This window comes from Oncorhynchus tshawytscha, unplaced genomic scaffold (genome assembly GCF_018296145.1).
Source record: "Oncorhynchus tshawytscha isolate Ot180627B unplaced genomic scaffold, Otsh_v2.0 Un_contig_4556_pilon_pilon, whole genome shotgun sequence".
Taxonomy (NCBI): Eukaryota; Metazoa; Chordata; class Actinopteri; order Salmoniformes; family Salmonidae; genus Oncorhynchus; species Oncorhynchus tshawytscha.
The window spans coordinates 79,060-102,517 of record NW_024609635.1 but is presented as its reverse complement, the minus strand read 5'-3'; the positions used below and the strand labels follow the sequence as shown (position 1 = coordinate 102,517).

The 23,458-nt window shown below is 43.2% G+C and overlaps 1 protein-coding gene across 2 annotated transcripts; it reads left to right on the top strand.

Annotated features, from left to right (window-relative positions):
• Positions 1–2,785: 2,785 nt before the first annotated feature.
• LOC112235972 (paraspeckle component 1) lies at positions 2,786–17,031 on the top strand. 2 transcript variants are annotated; one of them, XM_042316542.1, is made up of 9 exons: positions 2,786–3,344; positions 3,700–4,001; positions 4,119–4,214; positions 4,418–4,614; positions 6,386–6,470; positions 6,548–6,653; positions 12,881–12,938; positions 15,391–15,545; positions 16,176–17,031. In XM_042316542.1, exons 1-9 carry the CDS (start codon positions 2,928–2,930, stop codon positions 16,392–16,394), a joined length of 1,635 nt encoding a protein of 544 aa, XP_042172476.1. In that variant the 5' UTR covers positions 2,786–2,927; the 3' UTR covers positions 16,395–17,031. The 2 variants fall into 2 exon arrangements, with proteins under 2 accessions (XP_042172476.1, XP_042172475.1); XM_042316541.1 differs by having other exon boundaries at positions 16,173–17,031.
• Positions 17,032–23,458: the final 6,427 nt, after the last annotated feature.

The following is a 23,458-nucleotide window of genomic DNA, read 5'->3' as shown; positions in this document are numbered from 1 at the left end:
CTCCCTCTTTTGCTCTACATACAGCTCTCCTGCTCTTCCTGTCTCTCTCTCTCCCCCAAACCCCACTCTGTGGTGTGCTCTCTCCCGCTACATACCTCCCCTCCCTCCACATCTCCCACTCCCCCGCCTCTCAATTCAATTCAAGGGGCTTTATTGGCATGGGAAACATATGTTAACATTGCCAATGCAAGTGAAGTAGATAATATACAAAAAATAAATAAACAATAAAAATGAACTGTAAACATTACACTCACAAAAGTAAAAAAATAATAAAGACATTACAAATGTCATAGTATGTACTGTATATATACAGTGTTGTAACAATGTGCAAATGGTTAAAGTACAAAAGGGAAAATAAATAAGCATAAATATAGGTTGTATTTACAATGGTGTTTGCTCTTCACTGGTTGACCTTTTCTTGTGGCGACAGGTCACAAATCTTGATGCTGTGATGGCACACTGTGGTATTTCACCCAGTAGATATGGGAGTTTATCAAAATTGGGTTTGTTTTTGAATTCTTTGTGGATCTGTGTAATTTGAGGGAAATATGTTTCTAATATGGTCATACATTGGGCAGGAGGTTAGGAAGTGCAGCTCAGTTTCCACCTCATTTTGTGGGCAGTGTGCACATAGCCTGTCTTCTCTTGAGAGCCAGGTCTGCCTACAGCGGCCTTTCTCAATAGCAAGGCTATGCTCACTGAGTCTGTACATAGTCAAAGCTTTCCTTAAGTTTGGGTCAGTCACAGTGGTCAGGTATTCTGCCACTGTGTACTCTCTGTTAGGGCCAAATAGCATTCTAGTTTGCGTTGTTTTTTTGTTAATTCTTTCTAATGTGTCAAGTAATTATCTTTTTGTTTTCTCGTGATTTGGTTGGGTCTAATTGTGTTGCTGTCCTGGAGCTCTGTGGGGTGTGTTTGTGTTTGTGAACAGAGCCCCAGGACCAGCTTGCTTAGGGGACTCTTCTCCAGGTTCATCTCTTTGTAGGTGGTAGGTGTAGGAATCGCTTCCTTTTAGGTGGTCTCTCTTTCTCTCCCCCCTGTTGTTTTTTCATGGCCACACTAGTTCATATCATGTGATTGGCAGAGGATTGCCTAGTTAATCTCTGGCTATAATTCCCCCTTCGCCACTGGCCTCCCCTGCAGACCTAGCCCACTGACCCTGCTGAGAGCAGCACTTCCTTTATGCCCCTGAAAGCACAGGGGATTGAGCCCTAACAACAAAAACTAATCACCCTCCTCCCCTCTCTTTCTATCGCCCGGGCCACTAGCCTGGCAGTGTGTGTGTGTGTGTGTGTGTTCATGTGACACACACACACACATCAGTCAGGTGAAGGTTAGCTGCCAAACTTTTCTCTGTGACCCTTTCCAGGGATCTGGGAAGACTATCGTTGCTATGCAAACATTAGCACACAGACGATAAATTGGGTGTATCAGGCATCTGCCTGACAACTTTGGTAAAGAGACACCAGATGCTGGGTAACTAGCCCACCACAGAGCTAGATACCTATAAATTATTTTGCCACTGAGCTTGTCCAGGTAGAAATGGACCGTTGGCAAAGATCTAGGACCAGTTTACCATCACCTTAATAACCATTAAGGGGGAACACAAAACTGACTTAAGATCAATGTCTAGGGGAATCTTAGTACATCCTACTCTGAGGGAGTCACCCCCCACAGATCACTATGGAGATGAGGGAGCAACATTCTAATAATGACATACCTACTGTATGAGTGACTGAATGGCTTGCAATGTCAAATTATGGTGTTCCTGAGTCAGACAATAGGAGACAAGAACAACTGGGCCTCACCTTACTTGACAGAAGGGGTACATTCATCTGTAATGAGGATAGAATACCAGCTGTCATAAACAGTAATGACAGCTTATGTCCGCTTATAACCAGTTTATGTGGGCTCTGGTCAACTATGTGGGGAATGGGGGTTTTAATTTACAATCAGCTACCTGTTGTTTTTACACATTATACAATACATAGGGAATAGGGTGATTTTTACTGTCAGGCATCTGTGTCTGTCTGGTTTCCAGTGACCCTGGCATCTTTTGTCATCACAATGGGCAAAAATGTGGCTACAGGGCCATTTAGTTGTGCGAAGGTCCGTGAATGCCATCGTTATCACATGACCAGTCTCAGACATCTGGCACAAAGAGACCAACCATCCCTTTTATCACCCCATGAACCCCTTCCCTCCACAGGATGTGTGTGCATACACTTTGGACCATAGCCAGAGTGACTGAGTATGAGCGCTGCCCCAGGCCTAAATGGCATTAATAAGCAATAAGCCTACCAGTACCACTGCCAAGTGGAGTAATACACCTACTGACATAGTGTTCCCACCTTGGGAAGGGAACCAACATGCTGCTGTTACAAATATCAATCAAGATTCAGCACGCTGAATCTTCCCATTAAATTTTTTTTAACCTTTATTTAACCAGGCAAGTGAGAACAAATTCTTATTTTCAATGGCAGCCTAGGAACTGCCTGTTCAGGGGCAGAACGACAGATTTGTACCTTGTCAGCTCAGGGATTTGAACTTGCAACCTTTCGGTTGCTAGTCCAACGCTCTAACCACTAGGCTGCCCTGCCGCCCCATTGACCTTGAACATGTGTGAACATGTTGAACAAAGTGCGACACCAACATCAGCATGCCACCGTGCCATGCAAAACCTTCCCGCCATCCCTGATCTTGTGAAAGTCTTCGTACACCACCTAGCGGCCAAGGTGAAAAACACAGCCACGTTGAAGACCTCGCGTCAACGGTGCGCGCGCAGTCATCGCCATTTTGAATTACAGCCGCACTTCGCTGGCTGATGACTGAAAGGAGGCAAGATTTATTCGTTTCTGAAATATTTCTGCGCATTCAAAGCTATACTTACTGGATACATATTGTGAGGGATTTACATCGCTCTAAGTATGGCTCACCGAAATCTAAAACAGGTCAACATTCAAAACAACGCACCGTCGCCGAAACCTCAGCAGCAGCAGCAGTACCACCAGCAGCAGCAGCACACAAAGCGCAACATGGACTCTCCAGGCATGGAGCGAAGGCCGAATGTTGCGGATGGGAAAACCCCACCACCAAAGCCGCCGACGGCTGCCAGCCCTGCGGCAGAGGGGGAGGGTGGAGCCGGAGAGTCGCAGGAGATGACGCTGGATATAAAGAGTTTCAGGAGACCCGGGGAGAAAACCTTCACGCAGCGTTGTAGGTTGTTCATCGGTAACCTCCCGACAGACCTCACGGAGGATGATTTCAAAAAGCTGTTTTCCAAGTATGGCGAGGCTAACGAGGTGTTTATCAACCGAGACCGAGGATTCGGCTTCATTCGACTGGTAAGACTGCGTATTAGAGTAACGTTAATCAGTAATATCTAACTCCGTGGTGAAGGAAGCTCCTTTTGAATGTTGGCGTTTAGGCCGCATTAGTATCGATAGCCATCTGTTTCCCCTAGTTAGTTAGCTACTATTTATTACTCAGGCGGATGGGTTTGCCTGACCAGTTGTTAAGCCTACTCCGCCACCCGAAACCATTCATTACTTGATTACATCGGGTCCCTTTGAAACATACTTGACTAGATTTTATGGCAACACTATCTAGGTGGCAATTCTCATTAATCAATCAAGACTGCATAAAAAACGTTTGAACGTTTGCTATCAATAGAGCCTAACCTTTGACCTGGTATTCTAGGAAACCAGGACGCTGGCGGAGATTGCCAAGGCAGAGTTGGACGGCATAGTGCTGGGGAACCGACCTATCCGGATCCGCTTCGCCACGCACGGCTCTGCCCTCACGGTGCGGAACCTTTCCCCCGTGGTCTCCAACGAGCTCCTTGAGGAGGCCTTCTCCGAGTTCGGCCCCGTGGAAAGGGCTATCGTTGTGGTGGACGACCGAGGAAGGCCCACTGGGAAGGGCTTCGTGGAGTTTGCCAACAAACCTTGTGCTCGTAAAGCCCTGGATCGCTGTGCTGACGGGGCGCTGCTGCTCACCACGTAAGGCAACCAACAACTGCATTTACTTAGTTACCTGTTTTACGAAATAACCCAAACGCACCAAATCAATTCCAAGCAGTGTGAGTGATCACTCCCATCTCACCATGTTGTCTCCAGGTCTCCTCGGCCTGCCATTGTGGAACCCACCGAGCAGCTGGATGAAGAGGATGGACTCCCAGAGAAATTGCTGGTGAAATCTGTACACTACCACAAGTACGTTATACACACAATCTCCTATTGGGAGTTTTACTCTCTGTACCAGTCTTGACAACAGGAGTTCTTTATCATAACCAGTATGAATTTGTTGATTTATTCACTTGCCTGTCGGTGTGTGTGTGTGCACCGTTCCACTTTCCTCATAGTCTCCCTGCAGGTCTTAGTCCAGCCACTAACCCCTCTCCTCCTTGTCTCTCCAGGGAGAGGGAGCACCCCCCGCGGTTTGCCCAGCCGGGGACATTTGAGTTTGAGTACTCGTCCCGCTGGAAGGCCCTGGACGAGATGGAAAAGCAGCAGAGAGACCAGGTTGAGCGCAACATCCGAGAGGCAAAGGAGAAGCTGGAGCAAGAGATGGAGGCCGCCAAGCACGAGCATCAGCTCATGATGATGAGACAAGGTACACACACACTGAGGAACCTCTCACACACACACTGAGGAATCTCTCACACACACACACTGAGGAACCTCTCACACACACACACTGAGGAACCTCTCACACCCACACACTGAGGAACCTCTCACACCCACACACTGAGGAACCTCTCACACACACACACTGAGGAACCTCTCACACACACACACTGAGGAACCTCTCACACACACACACTGAGGAACCTCTCACACACACACTGAGGAACCTCTCACACACACACACTGAGGAACCTCTCACACACACACACACACACTGAGGAACCTCTCACACACACACACACACACACTGAGGAACCTCTCACACACACACACTGAGGAACCTCTCACACACACACACTGAGGAACCTCTCACACACACACACTGAGGAACCTCTCACACACACACACTGAGGAACCTCTCACACACACACACTGAGGAACCTCTCACACACACACACTGAGGAACCTCTCACACACACACACTGAGGAACCTCTCACACACACACACACACTGAGGAACCTCTCACACACACACACTGAGGAACCTCTCACACACACACACTGAGGAACCTCTCACACACACACACACACTGAGGAACCTCTCACACACACACACACTGAGGAACCTCTCACACACACACACTGAGGAACCTCTCACACACACACTGAGGAACCTCTCACACACACACACTGAGGAACCTCTCTCACACACACACACTGAGGAACCTCTCACACACACACACACTGAGGAACCTCTCACACACACACACACTGAGGAAGATGCTCACACACACACACACAACATGAGGAACCTCTTGTGTTGTGTGCACATTCACACACTGAGGAACCTCTCACACTACACACACTGAGGAACCTGTCACATGTGAATACACAAAACATTAATACCAAGCCACACCCACACACTGAGAACCTCTCACACACACACACACAGAGGAACCTCTCACAGACACACATACAGAGGAACCTCTCACACACACACACACACACTGAGGAAGATGCTCACTTCCCAAGGACAAAGTTAACATGTTACCTTTTGTGTTGTGTGCATATTCAACATTAGCAGACATAGCCATAGGTCTACTTCAAGTGTTGTCAGAAACTGTCACATGTGAATACAAAAAAACATTAATACCAAGCCAACCCCGTTCTCTCAGACCTGATGTAATACCAAGCCAACCCCTTTCTCTCAGAACTGATGTAATACCAAGCCAACCCCCTCCTCTCAGACCTGATGTAATTCCAAGCCAACCCCTCCTCTCAGACCTGATGTAATACCAAGCCAACCCCTCCTCTCAGACCTGATGTAATACCAAGCCAACCCCTTTCTCTCAGACCTGATGTAATACCAAGCCAACCCCTCCTCTCAGACCTGATGTAATACCAAGCCAACCCCTCCTCTCAGACCTGATCTAATACCAAGCCAACCCCCCTCTCAGACCCGATGTAATACCAAGCCAACCCCTCCTCTCAGACCTGATGTAATACCAAGCCAACCCCTCCTCTCAGACCTGATGTAATACCAAGCCAACCTCTCCTCTCAGACCTGATGTAATTCCAAGCCAACCCCTCCTCTCAGACCTGATGTAATACCAAGCCAACCCCTCCTCTCAGACCTGATGTAATACCAAGCCAACCCCTTTCTCTCAGACCTGATGTAATACCAAGCCAACCCCCCCTCTCAGGCCCGATGTAATACCAAGCCAACCCATATTTCTCTCTCATCTCCTCTTTCTCAGACCTGATGAGGCGTCAAGAGGAGCTGAGGCGTCTGGAGGAGCTTCGCAACCAGGAGCTGCAGAAACGCAAGAATATAGAGATGAGGTACGTGTGTGTGTACCTCCCACTCTATTTTCTACTCGTCATAAGTGTGTGTGTTAAACGTTCTCTCCTGTTTGTAGACATGAGGAGAGGCGTAGGCAGGAGGAGGAGATGATGCAGCGCCATCGAGAGCAGGAAGAGATGAGACGCCAACCGGACGGCTTCAAGCCAAACTATGCGGACACCGTGAGTTCACCGGACAGACACCCAAACATGCACACACAAAGGTCAGACCGGTTCAAGCCTAACTTCATGAAGAGTGTGAATACACTTGGAGAACACACACACACACACACAGCCAACATGGACCTTCACATCAGTACAGTCAGTATCACTCATTTCTTGGTTTTTGAATACACAAACTATCACACTTTTTAAAAAAGTTTCTTCAATTCAGAGAAGCAGTGTTCACACACTTTCATTCACATGATTCTGCTGAGGGTCTGCGTTTTAGATGGGGATTTTGAGAACATTCTCGGATATGATAGGGATTTTTCAGGTCCATCGATCATGTTGGGTGCTGAGAAAAGATGCGTAACAGTCCTACCACTCTACGTCACACTGATGACGATCAAGCATACTAGGGATGGGCACAGTTAATTAAATACCCGGATATCCCACCGAATGTTAGTATTCAGTTACTTGAGTGTTATTTTTTTTTTGATACTTATTTATTTAGACCTATTTTAACGATGAAAAAGCTTTGTCTATATTACGTCATCCTTGTGATATTTTTATCTACAAAGAAATACCAGGACATTTGAAATTCTTAATTGAATTAAACAACAAACCTTTGAATGTAGTTTCTATAGCGGTGCGTTGAGCTACTGCTGGGTATTTAGCCCTCCAGGCTGCCCCGACTCGGTATGCCATTTCTCCCACTTCAAATAGCAATGACAGGCACTCCCTTGACAGAGTTTCCACTATACCTGACACAGATCCATGCAAAACACTCATCAGAAAACCTTTTTTTGTAGCAGAATCGGTTCTATCACGGGCGAAAATCAGACTTCTCTTTCGCTGTTGCTGTTAGCCAAACTACCAGAAGCGCAGTATCTCCTCTGTTTACCTCTGCCATGTGCATGTGCATTTTTCGACTATCCGGATATCTGGAAAATATAAGCGATGATATTATTTGAATGGTAAAATAATTTTGAATACCCATTCCTAAAGCATCCCAGAATGCTGCCTTTTTCTTTTCCAATAGTGTCCCATATCACTATAGGAGCATATATTTTCTAGGTAACTAGAATGAACATAGTGTACCGTAGTCCTGTGTGTGAAAGTCTAATAAACATTTATTTTGGGTTGGTCTAGTTTAGGGTAGCCTACTACCGATTTAGTGTTATTTCTTATCTAAGTAGCATGTCACAATTCCAACAGGGCTTTAGGTTTGGTTTTGGTGTCTTCCAAAGACTTTAGCTTGAAAGACACAAACCTGATCTGAAATTGGCCTCAAGCCACTATTCATTCTCCTTCTTACGGGACTGATAGGTGTAAGCAGTGCAGCAATTGCTCAACCTAACCCTCCAGTGGGCTTAGGGTAGCAGCTGACAGCCACCATCTTGTTTACACCCATCTGGTTTCTTCAGATCTGCTAAAACCAAAAGAGAAAGGCCGAGGGGTTTTCATATTGGTTCATCGTTGTTTTACTGTGGGTTTCAGGGTGTAATTTTCTCACCAAACTGATGTCCAGCTGTAGCAGCCCTTCTAAGCCGTGTATCCACAATACTATCCTCACAGCCAGCGACATAAAACACCATGTAGCTGTCCCACGTTATACGTATATCATCAATTCAAATGTCTGTTGTATTTACCTGGGTTTTCAACACATATTTTACGAAAGTAGTATGGGTGAGGGACACAGAACAAAATACTGCTCTATCTCTGCTGAGTTGTCTGAAGTTAGATCCTGTAACCGACAGCTTGGCTTTCTTGTGGGAACGTTAAGAGGGGAGAGGCTAATGATTGACAGACCCTTTCACCACAATGCTCATTTGTGATGCTTGAGTGTGTTCCAGATGAGAGTAACTTCACTTCCAGAGAGAGTCCTCAGAATAGTTCTAAGGTTTTCCATGAAGGCGATAGGGTAACTTGAGTGTCAATCTGTTAAAATTTTAATGGCATGTCTATAAATGGCCACTGTGCAAATGCTGTGTCCTTTGGTATCTTCACTTTATCTAATCACTTGACAAAAACACAGGCAAAGAGGTGAGGAATCTGTCATCAGCTTTTTTTAGGTGGATTTTAATGTCTTTCATTTCAGGCCTAAGTCTTGGTCCCAATTTTCAGTACTTCAATAGTCTCCAGTCAACTTTTTCATCATTGCAACTCTGTAATCATGGGTTGGGGAACATACTGACACTCTAAGGAAACATGTGTTTATCTACCTAGCCCTTGGTGCACTTGTATTACTGCATGCCTGTGGATGTGATGTGTCTTATGATGTTGCTGCATAATAACTTTTCTTCTCTGTTTCTATTGTGTGTTGAGAGGCCGTAGAGAAAGAGGACCGGCTGGAAATATCGTACAAAGCACCCTCTGCTGTTACAGCCACCCTTACACTACTCTTAGCATGAACTCTTGCTCCTATGCAACAGTTACAACTCCTACAGCTTAACCCAAAACAACCCGCACAAGGATTAACATAGATCTATTGTCGTTATCCTAGGGTTAGGGTTAGGGTTACCATTAGTCTTGGGGGGGTGTTAGACTGGCGGCAATCTTAGAACATGCTCGCAAGCCTCACACACATTTACGAACAACGCGTATACCTAACGCACTTTTTGTCTCCCTCTTACATTTACATTTGAGTAATTTAGCAGACGCTCTCATCCAGAGCAACTTAGTTAGTGCATTCATCGTAAGAAAGCTAGGTGAGACAGCCACATATCAGTCGTAGTAAGTGCTAGTAGGAAAAGACGAGTGCAAGTTTAAAAAAAATGAACGATGCTCCATCCCCTAACTTAATGCGCTATCGACCGAGGAATGAAATCCAAAAGGGGTGGTTGAATAGAAGTCCATAAGACAAAGCTGAACTACAACTTAGAAGTCAGAAATGTCTGACAATAATATAACTTTTAAAGATCTATCAATTGGGCACCACTTTGTATTCAATGTGTCCCGTCATCCAGAGTGCCAAAGTTGTGCTCTTGTAAAACATACACAGGATTACAGTACAGTATATGTAGGCCTACTATTAGTGGCACTAGCAAAAGTCCTCACTTTAAATATTGTACACAAAAAAAAGACTTATGGTTGTTATTATGTAGCACGCTAGTCCTCTAACACCGTTTCAGATAGAAATACCATTCGAATTTTAAAATGTGTAGACTGGTCTGGATTAAGTTGCTTGCATAGCGTTTTTTTCATAGCATTTTATTTTGATAATAATAATTTTACCCCCTTTTCTCCCCAATTTCGATCTTGTCTCGTCGCTGCAACTCTCCAATGGGCTCTGGAGGCGAAGGTCGAGTCATGCGTCCTCTGAAACATAACCTGCCAAACCGCGCTTCTTAACACCTGCCAGGTAAACCAATGTGTTGGAGGAAACACTGTTCACCTGATGACCAAGGTCAGCCTGCAGGCGCCCAGCCCACCACAAGGAGTCGCTAGAGCGCGATGAGAAAAATGAAGCTCCCCCTGTCAAACTCTCCCCCTAACCCGGATGATGCTGGGCCAAATGTGCGCCGGGATTCCTGATCATGGCCGGTTGTGTGATACAGCCTGGGATCGAACCCGGGTCTGTAGCGACACCTCTAGCACTACGATGTAGTGCCTTAGACCACTGCGCCACTCGGGAGGCCCTGCATATATACTTTTTAAATTATTCAACTTTTTGTCCTTAAAAAACTTTGTATAACAATGTGACTTTTTACACATCAGCTACTTTGACCACTTTCCCAACAATTTAGACAAAACTTAAGAGGACGTGAAATATTTGTCTTCTTTGCTATTCAAATCTGAAATCGGGAACGGAATTATCTTCTAACAATCAAACTATACAGCTGTTTTAGGAACCGCATCAACTATCGCTTCACTTTTACAAACTTGACTACTTTCACAAAAACTTAGTGTATGGAATCTTTAGTCTGCTTTTCAAATCTGAAATAAGAACAGCAATATCAAATTATAACACTTACTCTAGCTAACCTATGGCCTACCTATCCAAAACAGTCACTACTGCAATGTAGACTACTGCTACTAGTACTTCTGGGCTACTTACTACTACCTAGTCTCCCACTGAAGGCTACTATTCACTATTTATAAATCAGTCACGCCCTCTACTACACCAGACTCAAATTTTCAACACTAACAAACTTCTAAACTTCTACCACTGGGTGTAACATATTCATCACCCATAATTATAGCCTACAACTTTTCTAATTCCTTATGAGTAAAAGTGTTGTAGTCTTAGTGTATTTACTGTATTTGTGATGAAATATGTGCTCTAACTCCCCCACACGCCAAAGTAATACGGTTTTTATAGTTGTCTATCATAGTATGGGCTTATCAGACTAGATATTTTATCATTTAACTTTGGCTATAATTCTTCACTTCACTTAAGTAAAATGTTTTACATTTCTTCAACTACCACACAAATACTTTCAAATACCTAAAGCAAGTCCCACAATTTTTTGTTAATTGATAATTACCTTCTAGTTACTTAAGGTAAAAAATAAAATAAAAATGTTTAGTAGTAGTGCATACTGTACTTTAGGGAGTATTTATCCATAAACATTTGTGCGGAAATTGTTCCAGGCAAAAGACCTATATCAGATATTCTGATCAATACTCAAGATTTAATTCCAACAAATACTGTACATTTTGTTTTGTTTCTCGTTTAACAGTTCTCGTTCTTTTTCTTTTAAAGATTCTTGCATTTAATTAACTCAAACTTTTGTAATACTGTCATATTAATTAACATGACATTTTAATTTTCCATACTGCACTTAGCTCTGTACTCAACAGAGACGAGAGTGTGTGTGTGGGAATTTGTTGCCTTGTGTGTTTGTCTGTGATGAGAATTTGTGCGTGTGTGTACTTAAACTACTTCGTGTGCTTGTCTTGAGGGAGTGTTGTGTGCAAGTATGTGTGATGGAAGTGTTTGATCTTCAATGTGGAACATTTGCATTGTATTCCAGGTAAGTATATTCAGGTGGAGCTGTAACTATATAACTAGAACTCAATTTGTCCCACAAAAGATGAGTGAATGCAGCTGGTGAAGGATTTTTAGTGTCCATCCCTCATTAACTATATAAATGTAACATGATTTGAAATATAGTATATTAATATGTAATATATGTACTATTTACCCATGTTTACTTTGTTTTAGCTGGCCAGTTTAAAATTCATAGGAAACTCAGATTTGACAACATATCTTAAGACATTTTGGACCAGGAGGTGTATTCTGTGGTTCTGCAATGTTTAGAATGTTGCTGGTAGAAATGCAATGTGTAGAGCTGACACTGTTCCCTATTACACGTTACAGAGCATGTCTGTTCTAAACAATGCTTTTCTATCTGTAACGCGTCTTGACGTTCACACTATAACGTAGCACACAGGACTATACTGTATGTGTATCATATTTGTATGATGGTGTGAGTGAGCGAGTTGGGAGGATGTTGAGTGTACTTGCATATTATTTGTGTCTGCGAGTGTGTGTGTGGGGGGGTTGAGTTGAGTGATAATGTGTACTTACGTATGTGTGTGTGTGTGAGAGAGAGCGAGTGGGGGCATGTTTATTGCATGTCCTTTATAAGATATTTTATGTGAGTGTGTGTGTGAGGGGAGGTCAGTGTTGATAATGTGTGTGCTTTGTACAGCTTCATTTGTGGGTTTGTGTAGCGTACATATATATTTGTGTGTACTAATGTTTAGGTTGTCTGAACATTAATGTGTGGAGGGGATTTATCTACTTCTCTATCTTTTCTCTTGCATATTTATCAGTAACCCTTATTCCTCTATTAGGCTGTAATTACCACAAGGTCACTTCAGTGTTTGATCAACTTTGGACTAAATCCATGTTATATTTTGGTTTGGCCGATATTAAGTTATCACATACAGACTCATATTGGCCTTTTTAAATGGACCTTGAGAATCCATACTGGACACATAAGTAACTTGTTAAGCAAACCTAGGAACTCAGATGATCATTCCGTATGTGCTCCTCTCACACTAAATTCTTACATATCCAATACAGTATCATTCCACACACAGCTTTTGTAACTCCTCCTTCATGACTTTTTCTATCACAGTTGGGAGAACATTATTATCCTTATTCCCTGGCTGTTGCTTATATATCTGTGTGAGTGTTGTGATGTGTGAGGAATCATCCTACACATGTCCTAATGGTCCTAGTAGTTATTGTCCACAAGGTTTACGGGTGCACCACTCTTCTTCACTTCTTCCAGAGAGAACAGGAAATGAGAATGGGTGAACTGGGCCCTCGTGGAGCCATTAATATGGGAGGTAGGGTCATAATGATGACTCAGCACTGACTGGTCCATAAACAACCATAAACTACCCCCTCCCCCTTTCGGTGTCTACAGATCTAAAGGAACTGGGAAGGTGTTGGCCATATGGCTAGGTTTGTGAAATTCTGGTAACTTTCTCAATTTCCAGGGACTGGGATTCCTGGAAACCCTGGGAATTTGAGGAAAGTTACTGGAGTTTTGCCGCCTCAGCCATAAGGCAGAAGTTCCCCCTAAGAAGGCTAGGTGGAGCCTCCGCCATATTGTGTGTACCTGGCTAGTTCCTTCAGGTCGGCAGACATTAAAGGGCTCGGAGCAGGGCTAAAGATATATTGTGAGGCTCTGAACGGGATGGGCTGTGTGAGGCTCATGGTGGCTCCTTCACCACTTCATGATTGTAACCCGGGGCTGCACATCACCTACATACTGTGTGTACTGAAGTACTAATACTACTGGGGGAAATATGCTCATGTGGCGTAGTCCAAGAACATGCTAATTATGTTTTTGTGTCACTGATTAGATATGTGAGAGAGAGTGACTAGGGTGTAAGTGTGTTTTGGGGGATTGTGAGACTGAAATAATTGTGGAGGGGTTCAAGTTATCCATCACTGCAAAAGATTTCCGTCATGGGATTTTTTAGATATTTTTTGTTTGTTTTAATGGCTAAATGGTGTAACTCAGTTTTAATACATGTACAAAATTATCCTCTTTCCTGACAAGTAATGATGGTTATGCCTTTTTTTATTTGAATGAAAAGGGAGTTTTGCAGTCGGATCTGAGATTGACTTAAATTTCAGCCATGGGATTCTTTTGATTTTACACCTGATTTGTGTGGAGAAACTGAGTACATCAATTCGTAGAAAGTCACATCTACCTTTTTTAGTGTGAATTTTACATGATGACTTCACTACTTATGATCTTTTCATTATCAGGTCATTTGTTATTTAGTCAACTGGTTGAAGGAAACCATTGTTTTCTTTAATGCTTAATGTTTTATGTAACTTCACTTTTGCCCTTTCTACAGACCTACTTATTTAACGTGCCACACATGTGGAAGGTTACCTGATTCGAACAATAGATGAGGCCCAAACTGAATAAACATTTCTAGCTTGAGGGTTTTTAGAAAATATTTTGTATCAGCAGTAGCCACCAATCCAACACTTGGTAAACGTTCTTATCTACAAGCTTAGAATAAACCTATCCCTTTGTTTGTATTTACATTTGATGTGTGTGTATGTTTACTACTTACAAACATAATGCCGTGTGTTGTTCAATGAGATGGTGTGGATTATTTTTATTGAGAGGGGGGCTTTTTGCAGTATCATTTCTGTGTACATATACCATCTAGGAAAAGTTGATAATCTGTTCATTTCTAGCAATGTGTGTGGGTGGGTGAGGTCAATTCATAACTAATACAGCTCTGTCTCATTTAGTACCTAGAAAGCATTATGAACTCTTTACTCGTGTTTCCATTAGTAGTTGATGCAACATTTTCTATCTTAAAAAAAAACAACAATTAATGTTATTTTTTATTAAATGCCTTGTCATCCTACGGATGCTTTTAAAGACCTGTATCGTATGGCTATGAATGCTGTGAATGGGATTTGGGTCCGGGGTTGAGTATCTGGCAACGGTGATGTGCAGTCACGGTATTTAACCTAGAAGCAGAACTGGGTGATGGCGTTCTTTCGCCTGAAATCGGAAATTCATCCAGACTATCTGAGGGCCTCTCACAGCTTGTCCCACATTGCTATTTTACTGTAATGGAACTCTTACTCTGTTGATTGAATGGTATGATACACTGCTCCTGTTCCCAATGACCTGTAAATAGTCTGTTGTAGGAATCTATCTGCTAACGTTGGTTTTTGGTTGTTCAGCTATATATTAATTCAATTTGACCAATTTTAAGGCATAGCCTAATGATTACAGGTGCTGTAGACTTTTAACCTGCCTTATGAAATCATTAACAAATTATGTATGTATGTTTTTAAAACAGTATTTTTATATATATATATATATACTTAACAAAAAATAAATATGCCATGCAACGATTTCAAATATTTAACTGAGTTAGTTCATAGGAAAAGAAAACAGTCAATTGAAAAATTCATTAGGCCCCCAGCTCATGTAACATGGGACCAACATTTTACATGTTGCGTTTATATTTTTGTTCAGTGTATATATCGATATGGATATCTCACCACAGACTAACAAAATGTGATATGTTTTCAATTGTGTACCACAGTGCTCAATATTCAAACTAGGGAAATGAAACATTTGACACGTACATAATTGGCATTGCTTGTGTGACCAACAACCAACGTTAGCTAGCTCTGTCATCCCTGAGAGATTTTTACACCACTCTACAACAACAAACAGTGCACACGGGGTGTGATGGGTGGGGTTTACTTCCAGTGTGACCAAACGATGCTACGTTGTTTTGCGTGTAGATGGGTTTAACCCCGCCTCTGTTGCCGGGGCCAGTGTAAACCAGGGACCCCCTCAAATGATTGGCATAGGCATGAGCGGAAGGGCCGGAGCCATGGGCCCCGAGGGAACTCCAAACATGGGCGCACCAAACATGATGCCAGACAATGGAGCCATGGTAATGTATGCGCTAAGATGGGCGCTTACTCTCAACCTCTTCAATTTCTCTCTCAATAATTCGCTCTCCTTAACCTGCTCAACCCTTGGTGCTGAATAGAAAATGCAGTGTATTGTTTTCAGGTTTTAACCAGTGGTGAGAGGAGATGCCAGAGGCTATTTAGATGCTGCTTATGGATATTACATTCCAAGGTGTTTTGCCAGTGACTTTGATTTTAATAGTTTATGGTACAGATATCTCGTCCAGCTGGTCTTTTCTGGCATCTTTTCCCCTACCATTGCGGTATATTTAATCATGATATCATTGTATCCTTTGGTGGTGATTAGCAAATTGAGGTTAATAATAACATTTACTCCCCTGACTTCACTGTTCACATCATGAGGTTAGTGCGGGTTAGGAAAGGGATTCTCATAGCTTATATCAGCTCTGCACCCATAACTAATGGACTGATTCCTCTCTCCCTCTTCTGACTGCCCGGAACTCCTCTGCTTGCCTACTTTGACGTTCGGAACGCCTTCTCATTGCCTCGCCAAAACGAACATTGTTATTGAATATCCCTCCCATCTGATTCTTCTGCATCTGGACTGCTCATAATATCTCCACCAACCCTATCCCTTTATGCTGTAGCAGCGCAACGATAGGTTCCCCCAGGGGGCTCCTAATCAGATTGGTTCATCCCCAATGAGTGGCCGTCCAGGTGTCGAGTCCCCTCAGCAGCAACAGGCAGTGGGGGCAGGGCTTATGGGGGCAGGGCCTGGACCTGCAGTGGGGGGGCCAGCAGGCTTTGGGAGGGGAATCCCTGTTGTGGGAAACTATGAAGGACCTAACAACAAACGTCGCAGATACTGATTGTGTTATTATGTTTACAGTTTTTCAACGGTGTACCCCAAGACTCAATATTTGGATCTCTTGCTTTTCCTTTCGCATTGTGTAAAATAACTGATTTATTTTCTCATCAAATGTTTGTTTCTGTTCTTTTAATTTGGGCTGATTATTTCCCTCCGCTTCTTCATGTGTACCAAATGTTGACTGAGGGGAAAAAAATACTTGTTTTATATCAAAAGCCAGGCCCAATATTCATGCAAAAACACAAATCTTCAATGTTGGCCGCCAAAGGCCAATATCAACTGCGATGTATCTTGATGTAGTCAGGTCTGTAGGTAAGGTTTAGGCCAATATTAACTGTGATGTATCTTGATGTAGGCAGGTCTGTAGATGGCTTATAAACTTCTGTATGATGTTGTTTCTTGCTTTTTGCTATCAGTATCCTATCCTCCTGTTATTGTTGTTTTCAGTAGATCCTAGTAACAAGTGAAGACCTGCATTGCCTCTGCAATGGTTAGCTTACTTTGATTTCCTCCCGTCCATAGAATGTCTTTCCAGTACATTGCATCCTTGTAGTAGTAGTTTGGCTAACTGCAATAAAACTGAAATGCCATTTTGTGAAAACTAAGTTGATTGAAGTAAAAAAACAACAAAAAAACTATTTTGTAGCCTCTCTCTCTTGCCTTTTTTAGATATTTTGGGATTTTTCTCACCTCCATCCTTGTTTCAAGTATTATGAACTCAAACTAATCTCTTAATTTTTCAGAGTAGAACCAAAATGATGTCTGTGTAAAACATGCACAGCCTTATGTTGTCACCCAGAGTCACATTTGTTTATTTGCAAGCTATAGGACACTATTTTGCCAAGGAACATCTATCGTAGTATCGCGATACTGGTATCGGGACATCACTATTGGGTGTAATTGATCCTCAACCAGGCAAAATACCTATATCGGATATTCTGATCAATACACTAGAGTTTAATTTGAACCAATAGGCTACTCTACATTTTGTTAGTCGTTTCTTGCATTTTAATTAACTCAACATTATAGACAAACCTTTGTAATATTGTCATGTGTTATATTAATTTATCATGACATTTGAATATCCCGTACTCGTGCCCTTACCTCTGTACTCGAGCGAGAAAATTTGTGTTGCCGTGTGTGTAGTAACATAGTAAAATCATGTGCTTGTCTTGAGTGTTGTGTGGAAGCATGTGTGATGACAGTGTTTGATCTTCAATGTGTAACATTTGCATTATATTCCAGGTAAGTATATTCAAGTGGAGCTGTGACTACTCTACATGACAGTATGTGGACACCTTCTCATCGAACATCTCATTCCAAAATCATGGGCATTAATATGGAGTTGGTCCCCCCCTTTACTGCTATAACAGCTTCTGGGAAGGCTTTCCACTAGATGTTGGAACATTGCTGTGGGGATTTGCATCCATTCAGCCACGAGCATTAGTGAGGTCGGCACTGATATTGGGCGATTAGGCCTGGCTCGCAGTGGGCGTTCCAATTCATCCCAAAGGTGTTCGATGTTGTTGATGTCAGGGCTCTGTGCCGGCCAGTCAAGTTCTTCACACCGATCTCCACAAACCATTTATGTATGAACCTCACTTCATGCACAGGGGCATTGTCATTCTGAAACAGGAAAGGGCCTTCCCCAAATGTATTTATTTTTGATTGAATATCCAAAACATACAATATAGTTGCAGTGAAGCCGCTCAACAACTACAGACTCCCATTCAGAGCGACACACAGAAGCATCCAGGGTCAACGCCCTGCTAAAGGGCATGTCAACAGATCTCCCATAAGGCCAAAAACGGATCCAAACCCGCCTAGCCCGAACCATGAAAAATAGTCTGACCATTGTTCCTCGTCCACCAAACTTTACAGTTGGCACTATGTATTGGGGCGGGTAGTGGTCTCCTGGCATCCGCCAAACCCAGATTCGTCCGTCGGACTGCCAGATGGTGAAGCGTGATTCATCATTCCAGAGAATGCGTTTCCACTGCTCCAGAGTCCAATGGTGGCGAGCTTTACACTGCTCCAGCCAATGCTTGGCATTGCGCATGGTGATCTTAGGCTTTTGTGTGGCTGCTCGTCCATGGAAACACATTTCATGAAGCTCCTGACGAACAGTTTGGAACTCGGTAGTGAGTGTTGAAACCGATGACAGGCAATTTCTACATGCTTCAGCACTCTGCGGTCTTGTTCTGGGAGCTTGTGTGGCCTACCACTTTGTTGCTCCTAGACGTTTCCAATTCACAGTTACAGTTGACCGGGGAAGCTACTGGAGCAGCTCTGGCAGGGCAGAAATTTGACAAACGAACGTGTTGAAAAGGTGGCATCCTATGACGGTGCCACGTTGAAAGTCACTGAGCTCTTCAGTTAGGCCATTCTACTACCAATGTCTGTCTATGGACATTGCATGGGTGTGTGTGCTCGATTTTATACACCTGTCAGCAATGGGTGTGGTTGTAATAGCCAAATCTGCTAATTTGAAGTGGTGTCCACATACTTTTGTGTGTGTAAATATGTATGTGTGTCTATAACTTGAACACATAAACCCACTACAGACGAGTGAATTCAACCGGTGAAGGAATTAGTTTAGTGTCCATCCTTCATTAAGTATTTTGAATATAGTATATATGTTTAATTTGTGTTAGCTGGCCAGTTTTTTTAAATTCAAAAGAAACTCATATCTTGCAACATCTTAAGACATTAAATGTAGATTTTTGGACTAGGTCTATTCTGTGGTGCTGTAGTGTTTAGAATGTTGCTGATAGAAATGTATTGTGTAGAGCTGACACTGTTCCCTATTACACATTACAGAGCATGTCTGTTCTAAACAATGCTTTTCTATTTAACTCTTTTGACTTTGACAATATAACGTAGCATACAGAACTATACTGTGTGTGCATTTGTATGATTGAGCAAGTGGGGAGGATGTGTAGAGTGATAAGCACACTTACACATGTTTGCGAGGGAGTGGGGGAAGATTTAGTGGCATGTCCTTCAAGATGATTTGTGATTTTAGTAGTCTTCTGTCAGGCTGACTGCAGGAATGTCCACCAGAACTGTTGCCAGAGAAATTAATGTTAATTTCTCTACCATAAGCCGACTCCATGTTTAGAGAATTTGGTAGTACGTCCAACCGGCCTCACAACAGCAGACCATGTGTGACCACGCCAGCCCAGGACCTCCGCATCCGGCTTCTTCACCTGCAGGATCGTCTGAGACCAGCCAGCCGGATAGCTGATAAAAGTGTGGGTTTGCACAACCGAAGAATTTCTACACAAACTGTCTGCATGGTCGTCGTCCTCACCAGGGTTTTGACCTGACTGCAGGTCGGCCTCGTATCAAATCGAAGTTTATTTGTCACTTGCGCTGAATACAACAGTGAAATGCTTACTTACAGGCTCTAACCAATAGTGCTAAAAAAGGTATTGGGTGAAAAATTGGTAGGTAAAGAAATAAAACAGTAAAAAGACAGGCTATATACAGTAGCGAGGCTACATACAGACACTGGGTAGTCAGGCTGATTGAGGTAATAGGTACATGTAGATATGGTTAAAGTGACTATGCATATATGATGAACAGAGAGTAGCAGTAGCGTAAAAGGGTGGGTGGGGCACAATGCAGGTAGCCCGGTTAGCCAATGTGCGGGAGCAATAGTTGGTCGGCCCAATTGAGGTAGTATGTACATGAATGTATAGTTAAAGTGACTATGCATATATGATAAACAGAGAGTAGCAGCAGCGAAAAGGGGGTTGGGGGGGCACACAATGCAAATAGTCCGGGTAGCCATTTGATTACCTGTTCAGGAGTCTTATGGTTTGGGGGCAAAAACTGTTGAGAAGCCTTTTTGTCCTAGACTTGGCACTCCGGTACCGCTTGCCATGCGATAGTAGAGAGAACAGTCAATTACTGGGGTGGTTGGGGTCTTTGACCATTTTTAGGGCCTTCCTCTGACACCGCCTGGTGTATAGGTCCTGGATGGCAGGCAGCTTAGCCCCAGTTATGTACTGGGCCGTACACATTGGGGATGAATCAGAATTAGTTGGGTAACATAGATAAGATGTTTTATTTTCATAATATGCTTGTGAGATACTTGTAATTTAGAAGTTATCTTTTTGTACTATAGTGTTGGCCATTTGCAGTTATCCTTTCTGTCCTGGGTTCAGTTACTGGGGCCACACAGAGGGGAGAGGTCAGGCTTGTCATGTGTAAACGTATCTTTTAAACCATGTGAAGGCATGATTGAGGGGGAACCAATTATCTCTTGGCTCCACAATGTATGTGTGCTAGTCACTCCCTACTTTTCCCATCGGGGAGAGGAGGATGGCATTGTCTGGAACCATTCTATGTTCCCTCTGAGGTTGCCCTTATTTATCTTGACCTAGAGGCTCACTCTCCTCTCTGTGAGATTGTCCAGGATGGGTTGTATATTTGGGATGGGAGTATCTAAAATGACAATTGATATATACCATTGGATGAGGTTATGTCTTGGTTCTACTTTGTACCAAGAACGAGATAAGAGCTTTGTTTAGGAGACCAAACTGAACGACAATTTATAGCTAAATACTGTCTGGCAATGGGATACTCCTCACTCAAGTAAAATCTTTCCTTGTGAAAGTTCCTATTATCTGTGTTTTGTCATGTCGACTAGGGGGGTGGATCTTTGCTATAAAAGATTATTATTATTATTGCCATTATGTTGACCACTCTCAACTTTTCATTAGAGATACTGAAATGTTGAAAGTCAAAATGCTATTGCAAAAGCTTAATTATTATTAAAGGTGAAGATTAAGCATAACTCTGACTGGTGTGTGATTTGCTCTCTCATCATTTGGTAATTAAGGACATTTCCACGACAACACACTACCCTCTGAGGTGCCTTGCGGTCAGAGGCCGAGCAATTACTGTACCAGGCTGTGATGCAACCAGTCAGGATGCCCTTGATGTTGCTACTGTACAACCTATTGAGGATCTCAGGACCCATGCCAAATCTTTTTAGTTTCCTGAGGGGGAATAGGCTTCGTCGTGCCCTCTTCACAACTGTCTTGGTCTGTTTGAACCGTTCTAGTTTGTTGTTGATGTGGACACCAGGGAACTTGAAGCGCTCAACCTGCTCCAGTACAGCCCCGTCGATGAGATTGGGGACGTGCTCGGTCCTCCTTTTCCTGTAGTCCACAATAATCTCCTTAGTCACGTTGAGGGTTTCAACTGTACTGGACAGATGGCAGACAGCATGATGTCGTGTGGGAGAGCGGTCAACTTGTGAACAGAGTAACCCATGGTGGGGTTATGGTATGGGCAGGCATAAGCTACAGACAACGAACACAATTGCATTTTATCTATAGCAATTTGAATCCACAGAGATACCGCGACGAGATCCTGAGGCCCATTGTCGTGCCATTCATCTGCCTCAATCACCTCATGTTTCAGCATGATAATGCACACTCCATGTCGCAAGGATCTGTACACAATTCCTGGAAGCTGAAAATGTCCCAGTTCTTCAATGACCTGCATATCTACCAGACGTGTCACACATTGAGCATGTGTGGGATGCTCTGGAAGTCAAGATCAACGCGTACGACAGCAGGTTCCAGTTCCTGCCAATAACCAGCAACTTTGCACAGCCATTGAAGAGGAGTGGGACAACATCCCACAGCCACAATCAACAGCCTGATCAACTCTATGCAAAGGAGATGTCACGCTGCATGAGGCAGCCTGTGGTCACACCAGATACAGACTGGTTTTCTGAACCACGCCCCTACCTATTTTATTTTTGTTAAGGTATCTGTGACCTACAGATGCATATCTGTACTCCCAGTCATGTGAAATCTATAGATAAGGGCCTAATGAATTTATTTCGATTGATTTCATCATATGACCTGTAACTCAAGTCTTTAGAATTGTTGCATGTTGTGTTTTATATTGTTCAGTGTAATTTGTCCCCAAAAAATGTCTCAACAGAAAGAAACAAAACTGGTTTAAACCTTCACAAAAGTTTTGAACAGGCTTATATTTCAGCAATTACCAACAAAGGCGGGTGCCTTCTGTAGGCCTACACAATAAAAAAACGGTTCAAACTTAATTTAACCAACAAAAATGTCTCAACAAAGAAACAAAACACTTTTTGCAATAATAATATACAATACTAAAACAAACTATAATCAATATGAAAAGAATATTTTCACTATATTATACTTTGTCGCTAATGGAGATACAAATAAATTAAATCAAAATCCTCTAATTTTACATCAATGAAAATCCATCTTCGCAATCAATAGTAGGGCTAGGGCTGTTGCGGTGACCATATTACCTCCACACCGGCGGTCATGAGTCATGAAGGCAGTCAAATTCCACATGACCATTTAGTCAAAATAATTAGGGAGAAAAAGGGGGTAAAAAAAATAGCTCTGATGCTGCTGCTGATGGCCTACCAAACTTGCTAACTGCCTGGTACTCAGCGCACTAATTGTCCCTCTAATCACTGACATCAATGCAAATGTATTCAAATCTAATAAAACAGAGCTTGTGTTGTGCAACTTTTCTTTTTTTTACCCCCTTTTTCTCCCTAATTTCGTAGTATCCAATTATTAGTAGTTACTATCTTGTCTCATCGCGACAAATCCCGTACGGGCTCGGGAGAGACGAAGGTCATGCATCATCCGAAACAACCCAACCAGGCTGCTCCTTAACACAGCAGGCATCCAACCCGGAAGCCAGCCGCACCAATGTGTCGGAGGAAACACCATGTACCTGGCGACCTTGGTTAGCGTGCACTGCGCCCGGCCCGCCACAGGAGTCGCTGGTGCGTGATTAGACAAGGATATCCCTACCGGCCTAACCCGGACGACGCTAGGCCAATTGTGCATCGCCCCACGGACCTCCCAGTCGCAGCCGGCTGCGACAGAGCCTGGGCTCGAACCCAGAGTCTGTGGGGGCACAGCTAGCTCTGCGATGCAGTGCCCTAGACCACTGCGCCACCTGGGAGATCTGCAACATTTCTATAGGCTATGCAATTGCTGGAGAAAACAGAGCGATGGCCGCTGATGGTCGCTAATAAAA

Coding starts and splice junctions, on each gene's coding strand:
- LOC112235972 (XM_042316541.1), top strand. CDS start 2,928: ATGGCTCACCGAAATCTAAAACAGGTCAACATTCAAAACAACGCACCG. Junction 4,215..4,417: donor AAATCTGTACACTACCACAA/GTACGTTATACA, acceptor TTGTCTCTCCAG/GGAGAGGGAGCACCCCCCGC. Junction 12,939..15,390: donor TGGAGCCATTAATATGGGAG/GTAGGGTCATAA, acceptor TTTTGCGTGTAG/ATGGGTTTAACCCCGCCTCT.